The sequence below is a fragment of the Anneissia japonica genome, unplaced genomic scaffold (assembly GCF_011630105.1).
Source record: "Anneissia japonica isolate Jap-2015-1 unplaced genomic scaffold, ASM1163010v1 scaffold1889_len2455224_cov183, whole genome shotgun sequence".
NCBI classification, from domain to species: Eukaryota; Metazoa; Echinodermata; class Crinoidea; order Comatulida; family Comatulidae; genus Anneissia; species Anneissia japonica.
This window is the reverse complement of record NW_022752980.1, coordinates 2,007,336-2,017,907: the sequence shown is the minus strand read 5'-3', so window position 1 is coordinate 2,017,907 and position 10,572 is coordinate 2,007,336. Positions and strand designations below refer to the sequence as shown.

Sequence of the window (10,572 nt, the reverse complement as noted above, 5' to 3'; positions counted from 1 at the left end):
TAAGTCCGTGAGATTTCATAGGCCTACCGTAGGTAAACATAGAAAGAGCAATGCAGTAACTCGAGCGTCACGACATTGCGAAGTGTCTGATCTTGTTCCTCGTATCGTACTCACTCGAGTCAATCCGAGATGGCCCGAGTGAAGTTTCATGCAAATGTTTCATACGGAAAAAAAATCGCGTTCGGGAAGATGCAGTAAAACAAAACAAACATTTTTAGACCGATAGGGGGCGCTAAACAATATTTCCAGTCGCAAGAAGGCAAACTTTAATAACTTGTCTCAACACCTCTAATTTAATTATCGTCCTTATCATTACTATCACCACTATTAACTCACATTATAATCACCATTATTATGATCATCTATTACATCATCATTATTATCATCACCATCATCATCAGCGCAAATATTGGAATTCCTGTTTGTGCTTCCGAGTGTTTCCTTATTAATGAAATGATACCGAAATAAATCACATTTTATGCATGTTTTAACCACAGTTATTTTTTTAAATGTTGCTCATTTAATTTTTAAGCTGAATCTACAATCTTTATATCTTTGTGGATAATGTTAATGGTCTTTGTCGTACTATTAAGTATGTAAATGCTTTTCTTATCTGTGACGTTTTTCTGAAGAGGCCGGCCTTTCATATGTTTTTTTATTATCTGACTATTTTTATCATGGTTAGGCCTATTTGTTATAATTTATTATTGTTATTATCAAGGCTCCAAACATTATCAACATCGACCCTTACACCTTTTGATAACAGATTATATTCTATTTTTTTTTAAATTGTACACAACAAATGTGATGTATTATACTATTAATATAATTCATTTAAAGCTCATAGAAGCAAAGTGCGAAATGTGATATCTAAATACCAAATTATTAGTTTAATTATTATTGTTAATAGTATCATTATTACTTCTTAATAACACTGTGAAAGAATACTAATTCCGTGTTCTTTTATTAAAAGTGTCTTAAAAATAACTTTTGTTTATCTAAAAAAATAATTGTACAGCCATGTCTGGTAGGCCTACAAGTTATTATGTTTGCACCGGTGTCCATGGTCCCCAGATACAGTTGTTGCCGTTCAAGCACGGGTCAGCTTGTCCTCGCTGTTGGGCGGGGAAATATACAGGTGTCGAGTCTAAGTAGTACTTCTGAAGTTTTGTTAACAAGAACTTAACAACTTCAGGGTGTTCATCTGACAGGTCATTCATTTCTGTTGGATCTTTCTTAACATTGTACAACCAGACCACTTGTTCAGTTGTTGGTGGACCGTCGATCGATTCGATACCAGTATCAGGGGGTGCATACCACCCTGTCTTTCCTGGAACGAAATAACATTGAAATGGGTGTGATGGATCGTGTGCCTTACCATTTTACTTTACTTAGTTGTCTCAAAAACATTAACATTTACAAGAACAAAAACACCAAGGAACAAGCACAAGCCAACATGAACTATATCACTGTCGAGATAATAATTATGCATATATTATAAAATGTTTGCTTAAAGATGAAACATTAAAGTTTTTAAAAATCTGTAATAAAACGGTCATAATTTAAAAGTTTGGCATTTAAAATATTAAATTATCCTCGTGATGTAGCAAAGGTTACTTTGAAGAAGTCAGTTTAAAAATAGTTATTGTTAATCAGGTTTATCATAAATATAGGCCTATGGACGATTCGATTTTGAGTCGTTTGATTTTATCTTTTATACATTACAAAAAATGTCGACGATCTATTACATGTTGAAGCTATGGCCCATATGTTACTTTAATGTAGAACTGTAAAATATTGATGTAATGATCACTCGCAATTACGTTACAACTTAATTATAATATACAGCCATTATGGTGCATATGAAGGTCCAGAAACATAAAATTAAAATTATAGCTTGTAATCAGAAATATAATGAGAACATGATGAAAATTAGCCAAGTAAGAAATGTTAATATAACATCGCTACATCATCTATATAACATCGCTAAACCTAACTTTACTCAATATGCAGCTCAGTTTTCATCAACTTTTGGTACAAGCGCAGATGATTTTATATATATGTCTATGGTGTGAAGACCAAAATGTTTACGTCAGAAGGTTTAAAACTAGAATGTGAAAGATGCAATGTACAATAGCTATTAAGAAGACAGATCATCGAGCATAGTGGTACCGCATTGCACCCAAAGCCTTCATGAATTAATTTCATTAAAATAATACTAAAATATTATCGTACAAACATAAAAATATAAATTCCTTGTGAAAAAATATGCATACCATCATCTCCAGTGACAAGTTTCCAATCTCTATACCTTATCGCCGCATTGATAGTTACGTCGAAAGGACTCATCTCAATCACCCAATCACGGCCCCCACCAGGTACAGTTGTAAGGGGGTCGATATTGTGCAAAATCTCAAATCTAGGAGAGCACGTTCCACCTCTATCAAAGGAAATCAGAAAATTCCATAATGCGCTTTATAGAAATCACAGTATTTTTATTTATTATATCATTCACAATAAAATATTCAAATAGTTTAAAGCATTATTTTTTTTCATACGACTATTATTGCAACTGTAACAATGTATTTCAATAATGTATTGTATCATTAAAATACAAAAGTTTAAAATTTTACTCGTTCATAAAGAGCTGAAGATATCAAATTAAACTGGATTTTGTTTGATTTTTAACCTATTGAAATCCATTCTAGAACATGATGTTGAATAAAGTAGGCTTCTCTGTGTCGTATTAGGCTTAGTAATTAAACTCAGGTTCACCAACTTAGACCTAATGTCTCAGGTGAATTTAACTTGGACCGAACGCAAACATTATAATTTAAAATACCTTATAGATTTCCACTGGTTCACACCATCTAGTGGCTTAGTTCCGTTTGTATTATAACCAGCGATACCTTCGACGATTGTCGGGAACCAGTCACTAACGTGAATTAGTTCATTGCTAACAGATCCCTTGACATTGTCGGAGAGCAGTGGACTGTGAACAAATCCGAGAACTCGTATACCGCCCTCAAACATAGAGTTCTTGAGTCCGCGCAGTGGCCAGTTGTTACCCGCATCACCTTCGCCTTCAGGTCCGCCATTATCTTTTCAAAAAATGTATGATAATGAATAATTAAATTCGTTTGAAGACACTCTAATTGTTTGAATATCACATAGCACGGTTAAACTATAGAACCTATATAAAAAGGCAAGACAGAATTGCTGAGTAATTATCGACCGATTTCTATTCTTCCTGTTTTAAGTAAAGTTTTGGAAAAATTATTTTACGAAAGATATATATAATTTGTTCTATAAACATCAATATGGCTTTAGGAAAAACTATAATACAAAATTATCTTTAATTAATCTCGTTAATAATCTCCAATATTATATTTATAAAAAATCTTCAGTTGGTATTTTTATTGATTTTCGTAAAGCTTTTGATACAATTGATCACTCTATTTTATGTTCTAAATTATATCATTACGGTGTTCGAGGCAATGCATATAAATGGCTTTCTAATTATCTTTCCAATAGAAAATAGTTTATTTCAACAAACAATTATGTTTCAGATAAATTAAATATTTCTTGCGGGGTTCCCCAAGGCTCTGTATTGGGACCCACTCTTTTTTTAAATTTATATCAATGACCTTCCTAATTCATCAAATTATTTTGATTTTCGTCTATTTGCCAACGATACTAATTTATTTCACTCTTTTTCTGAAAACATTCTTGATTTATCAGACATTAATATTGAATTAAAAAAAATATTAGTTGGTGTAATTCTAATAAATTGACAATAAATTAAAAAAACTAATTATATGATTTTTCAGTCTAAAAATAAAAATATTAGTATTCAATGTAATTTTTTTATTAATAATGTCTTAATTAAAGAAAGTTTGTCTGTTAGTTTTGTTGGCATTAAGTTCGATAAATATCTTTCCTGAAAATTTCATATTGATGACGTATGTGACAAGATTAGAAAAAAAGGCTGGTTTTCTTTTTAAGTTAAGACATTATGTTCCCCGAAGTACTTTGACACTTTATAGTTCATTTATATTTCCTATTTTAACGTATGGTATCGAGGTTTGGGGAGGCACATATATTTCATATTTAGAACGTATTTTTCTTTCTCAAAAAATGATCGTTAGATGTATTACTTTTTCGCATTTTACAGCCCATACTCCACCATTGTTTTTTAAGCTTAAAATTTTTGATATTTATAAATTACATGAATTATATGTTCTTAAATTTATTTTTGATGTTTATCACGGAAGAATACCCCATTCTACTAGCGATTACTTTCAAAATATCAATCACCCATATAATACTAGATTTAACCATGGACCTATTATTTAACAATACTATTAATTTTGCCTAGCCCAAACCTCGTATCAGTTTAGGCCAACGCAGAGTTTCATTTTATGGTGTTAAATTATGGAATGATCTCCCCTATAGTTACCAGAAATATTACTTATAGAAATTATTTTATTGCAGCAATTAAAGAAAAGTTATTCTTTAAATATATTTCAGATCCACTTAATTCAACTTATCACATACATAATTTTTAATTTTATAATTACTTTTGTTTATAATTATTTGTTTATCTCCTGCTTCCGTTATTGTTTGTCCAAATTAATTTATTCAACTTATTGTAAATCTAGAATATTTGGTTTGTATTGTTTGTCATCAAGGAGGTGTTAAGCTTAGATTAGTTTTATTTAACTATCACCTTTTGTCAATTATGTTATTATTATAAATACTGTTGTTGACAATAAAGTTGAAGTCCAAATAAATATTTATGAGGAGTGCAAACAAAGTGCGACCCCGGTTGAGAACTTCTGCTGTCTATGTAGACTACTTAATCGGCTGTGACACTGGGGCTTCGAATTCAAATCCCATTTCAAGCAACTGATTTTTCACACACTAATGTTCCAAACATTTGCAGATACCGTAAGTGCTCGAATAAGGGCCGCGGCGCTTATAAGATTTTTTGAGGCTTCAGAGCGGTGATTAAACAAGACGGCGCTTATAAAAAAAATATTGGCGTGGCTCTTTCCATTGTTCCTATTGTTATCAATCTTACGTATTCCCATAGTTCGGTAGGCCTATCATAGACTGTACATCATCGAAAATAAACGTTTATAAAGATATTCTTGTGTCATTGTGTTATTAATATTCATTTGAACGCTGTATACATTGTATTTATTACCCTATTTCTTAAAGTGTTTCATTGCACACAGGCGCTTACTCACTCGAAATTAAGCGAATTCGAGAGCGGCGCTTAATCGAGAGCGGTGCTTATTCGAGCATTTACGGTAAGCTACTGAAAACGGATGCGCAGGCGACTCTACGTGGCGTCATTACGTCGTCGTCGCGAAATCAAAAGCTACTTATTAGCTTAGTTTTCTAAAAATCGATGACTGACGATAATTATAGGGAGTGATAATTTTCGGTTTTGTGTAATACAACACGGTTACCCACATTAAACATATCGTAAACCTACTCACCACTAGAAAATATTATGACAGTGTTGTCATATATTCCCTTAGCTTTCAATGCAGCTGTAATGTTTCCGATACCCTCATCTAAACAAGATACCATAGCAGCGTAGATAAGTCTGTCTTCATCATTAAATATACTGCGGTATGGGTCCTTGTATCTCTCTGGTACCTCAAGAGGAGAGTGGGGTGCTTGGTAGGACAGGTACATGAAAAAAGGCTAAAAAATCGAATTTAATTGAATTAAAATTAATAGGTACACGAAGAAAGGCTAATGAATTGATTTTAAATTCAATTTAATGAGTAATTTTTAACTATAATTTGAATAAATATAGCTTGATTTTTCACTCTCATTGTAATAGAGAATACGTAATAAGATGACTGTACCTAAAGAGTGATACAAATCCACAAGAATAAATGTTGAATATTTCGATTTCGTCGTACCAACGACACATCAGCAACTGAGAGAGAGGACTTAGGCAGACAAGGTCTTATATACTGCGCTAATAATTTTTAACTATTTAGGCGTAGGTTTTTTTTGTTTGTTTGTTTTTTTTTTGAAAATTGTTAGTGGGACGCCTGGGGGCCCAGACTTTCTTAGGATAATGCACCCTAATTCTCCCTCCACGTATATACGCCATTGGTTAGGGTGGATTTTATAATGCGTGTTCTGTGTAATAACTAAGAAGGTCATAAATGATACTGCAGGCCGTGAATATATTAAATATAAGTAGCCCCATCAGGTAGGCTAGCCAAGTAGGCTAGCCAAGTAGAAAATCGTTTACCCATTTTACGAAAATAATAATATTATATCAAAATTAAAACAAGCATTTCATTCTGTGAAATAACTATATTGATAAACGGATTCGACTCAGCATTTACTTTAGCCCTTTCGTAAACCCGCTGTGCCAACCCTGAGCCTATGTCGTGCCCAAAATTATGTTGTTTCTACACATACGGTACGCTAGCATTTTTCGTCTTATTTAACGCGATAGAGTTTGTGAAAAGAAACTCTGTATAATGACAGTGTTTCCTCCATGGACAGAAAGTGTTTCTATCATTTTTCGCTGTAAACTGATGGGTAGACATTTTTTAAATACACTAATTTCTGTGTTCAATTTAATAACTTTTATGTTACTTCAAAATGGGCAATTTAATTTCAAAAAATATTTTTATGATTTTTTTGGTATTTAGCATGGGACAATACATCTTTAAATTTAAGTGAAGACTATAGGCAATTTTGCAAATTATGTTGGAAAAGTCCAAAAATATTGCACACTAATTTCATGTATCGACAAATTGCAGCGCTTCCAAATTGAAATAAATAATAATAATATAACATTACAGGGGCTAGCCGAGGCATCCTACTTACATTTTAAACTGGGCATATAACCATAAAAGGTGTTAGCCTATCTATAGGCCTAAGCCTACATTTTATTTTATTTTGAATTTTTAGGTTTTTATTGCTATTTAAACAACAGGCAATTTTAGTGCTAAAGGCCTACAGGGATAGCCAAACTAAATAAGGCTAGGCCCGAAGATATAGGCCATTGGCTAGTTCTTCACTAAAAGGCCTAGACTGGGCCATAGCAAGAGGTCCCTAGTGCTAGTTATTAGAGTATAAGCCTCGTAGACTAGCTTGGTTAAACCTATAATACCTACATAGTATAGTTGTTGTAGTAACATTGTACCTTATTGTAGTAATACTATTGGAAGTAAGCACACTAGCTGGCCTAATATTCTGGTTTTTTTTTTATTATTTCTTCCAAACTCGTTTATCCTGTAGTACCGTAAAATATCACAACAATATTGGTTTTTCGCATCTTTATATGAACTCTCTCTAAAAGTTCGTAAAAATCAAAAACTTGTCTGATGATTACTTTCCTTGGAAATTTTTACAAACTCGATCGCGTTTATACAATGCAAAATTTAGCGCATGCGTAGAAACACATAATTTTAGGCATGGCGGCTCCGGGCGGGGTTGACATGGGTTTTAGAAAAAAGGCTAAATGCTTTGCCGCAAAGCCCCACTACTTTAAACATGTTTCTGTTGCCTAGATGTTGAACATAATTCCCTTATGAAATTAGATTAAATCGTACCGTATCTTCATCTTGGTTGTTTATGATGTCGATTGCTTCATCAGTAAATACATGAGTAGAGTAAGTGCCGTTGTATTCTATTGCAGGTGAGAAGTCCCGATGGAAGTCGTAGTGCTGAGTTGTCGGGAAAGAATGGATAAAATGGTAGCCTCCGCCCACCAAAAGACCTAAAAGTTATTAATAGAAGAAATTTTTAGTACCAACCGCTTCTACTACCGCCTATCGAGAATTACATAATAAATGAACCAATTATTCAATTACCATAATAATCAATCAATCAATTTATTAGGAATAACACGTTATGATTGGTGGTACACACAATAGTGGTGCATCCAAAATAACAGTTTTTACTAACAATAAACAAACTTAGAACTAGGCATACATAAAAACAATTTTAAAATAAAAATGTTTAACTGAATGCTAAACAATACAAAGAAACTTTAATAAAAACGGGCCAATAAACATCATAAGGCTGTAAATCAAAACAAAAGCAACAAACAAAAATATATTTAAAATAATATATTAATGATAAACAAGGACCAAATGTCAAAAGTGGCACCATGTCTCTTAAAGAAAGTTGCTTACTAAAATAGATGATTTCATAGGGTGTTGTGGAGATGAATGAAAATTATATATTTCGGACAATCTGCATGAACGATTTTTAAGATCCTGTAGTACAAAATAGTACATGTGACCAAATTTTGGTTGACACAAAAATTAACAATTTTCATGAATGCAAAAGAAGGAAGACAAGAAAGAACAAATGATCAATTGATTGACCGATCCTCTAACCAATCGATTGAATGTTAAATAGGTTGGCATTCCCATCAGTTGATTGTCAATTACATGATATCGATACATACCCAAGTAGGTATCGAATCCTCTGTTGTTGGGAAGACACGCCTCTTCGTAAAAACCCAGATGCCATTTACCAATCATATGCGTTGAGTAACCAGCTTCTTTCATCTTCTGAGCTAGTGTCACCTCATCAGTAGGTAAGCAAGCCGGTGCGTACGGGTTAAGAACAGCATGTTGCAATCCATAACGAATCTGAAAAAGATGATGATCATGATGTTGATGATGATAATGATGATGATAATGGTGATGCTCTACTTATTTATTATATTTAAACCATATTTAATGAATCTTAATAATCATCTGGATATTCAGTTATTGACTTACAGTACATTATTTAATTGATTTGTACTCATTCTTTTATTTATAAAAAAGAAAGCAAAGAAAGTGGAACTAAATGCATGTCAAGAGACTCTGATAGTGTCTTTGCATTGATGCAAAATATTGCTGACAAGCTTCTGTTCATTAAATTAGTTAGGCCTACAGTAGCAACTTTTCAATTAAACGAATTATATCCATCATCGAGATTTGAACCTAAGGTCTTCCGATTACCTGTTCCGGAGGATAGGCCTACATGTATAGGCCAATTTCCTTGTTTCGTTCATAGGTCTATACAAGTTCAACGTGTAAAATGATTATTTACTCTTAAACCCTTTGCATAGTAACCTATCCAATTAACTCTATTATTCATAAAACTACTGAAATCAAAGCCATGTTTATGGAATGCCTCTGTTTTATTAACATGTCTCTGAAACAGAGTACTGGCTCAGTACACGAATTGCTCGCAGCTAAATAGATACTATTAATCAAGTCAAATACACTGCAGTATAAATTAGACGTAGTTAAACTCAAAGTATTAAATCAAATTGCCGATGCGTTGCGCATTGTTAAAGGATTAAATGCGTCAAGGATCTGCTCACCATACCACGCAAAGCTCAGTTTAGTACAATCAGGAAACAGTGAAATTACATTGTAATTTCACTGTTCTCTGGTACAATTGGCTCCTAAAAGCCTTAAGTTCAGCAATGAATACTGGATTACCTTTAGCTTTTGAATTTTAAGGGAGAATCAAACTGTAACTACTGACAATGAATGAATAAAGAATATAATCAGTTCCTGGATATAATTAACTCAGAAAGTTAAATTGAAAACGTTGTTTGTTAAGGGAGGTTTTACCTTATTGTATGGTTCTTATATAGACAGTAATTGCCACATTGGCGCTTCAGGTTACGTGACTACTGTACGCCCTCAATTCGCCATCTTGGGGACAAACTACTCAAGTCATTGGTGCGTGACCAACAAAAATAAGATAAGCTTTTATTTAAGTTAATTAACAAATATTTACTATCAAGTGGCATAAAATTTTCTTATTAATATTTCTATTTATTTTTTTCATCATAGGCATGATTGTTTTCATTCATGCATACAATGGACCCTATAGCCTGGTTCACGTCGAACATTTATCTAGATATAAATCCACTTAACTAGTTATAAGTTTGACGTGAACCACTCAATTATAGCTAGAAAAAGGTATAAGTTACTTAATTTTAAGTAACTTTACTAGAATAACGGTAAATTAACTCAGGTTACAAGGACACGATTACGTAACGTAGGCATCTAAGCTAGCGTTGTTGTATTGTACCACTATTATCATCCTATGGCTGGCCACAACTCCAAACAGTGTTGTGACAATAGCAGCAAAGTAGTCTCATTAGTCTGGTTTTCAGAAATTATTTTTGTAATATTATGTGTAAAAACCCAGCAAACGTCTGTTTTACGAATAGTCGATATTACCAATGGCCTTTACCCTTTGCATCATCGACCAAGTAATAACGTTAAAAAGTCCGATTGCGTACGTTTTAAGTGATAATGTATATTTTTCTTAATAATAAAATCAGATTTGTTGTATTTATTTATTGATAATTCAATCTTTTCCATTTTTGCTATAATAGTCGCTATTAATTTAGTTTCAACGAACTACCACCAACGCCAGTCGTTAAAATGAACGCACATGTTTACGATGACGAAATAAAAAAGTGTGTTGGAAGTCAGCAACTTTTTTTGACACCGCGAAGCTAGTTTTTCGCGAAGTGCATGTAAACAACACAATTCAGCGATC

General features: G+C 32.9%; 1 protein-coding gene across 1 annotated transcript in view; it reads right to left on the bottom strand.

The window, feature by feature from the left end:
- Nucleotides 1–485: 485 nt before the first annotated feature.
- Nucleotides 486–10,572, bottom strand: part of LOC117122491 (arylsulfatase B-like) — a 12,721-nt gene continuing 2,634 nt past the window's right edge. The window contains exons 2-7 of the mRNA XM_033268078.1: nucleotides 8,462–8,648; nucleotides 7,599–7,765; nucleotides 5,508–5,718; nucleotides 2,843–3,101; nucleotides 2,277–2,440; nucleotides 486–1,330 (exon numbers count right to left, since the gene is read on the bottom strand). Of these exons, the coding sequence (XP_033123969.1) occupies nucleotides 1,044–1,330; nucleotides 2,277–2,440; nucleotides 2,843–3,101; nucleotides 5,508–5,718; nucleotides 7,599–7,765; nucleotides 8,462–8,648 (1,275 nt within the window). The 3' untranslated portion in view covers nucleotides 486–1,043. The remainder of the gene's footprint in view (nucleotides 1,331–2,276; nucleotides 2,441–2,842; nucleotides 3,102–5,507; nucleotides 5,719–7,598; nucleotides 7,766–8,461; nucleotides 8,649–10,572) is intronic.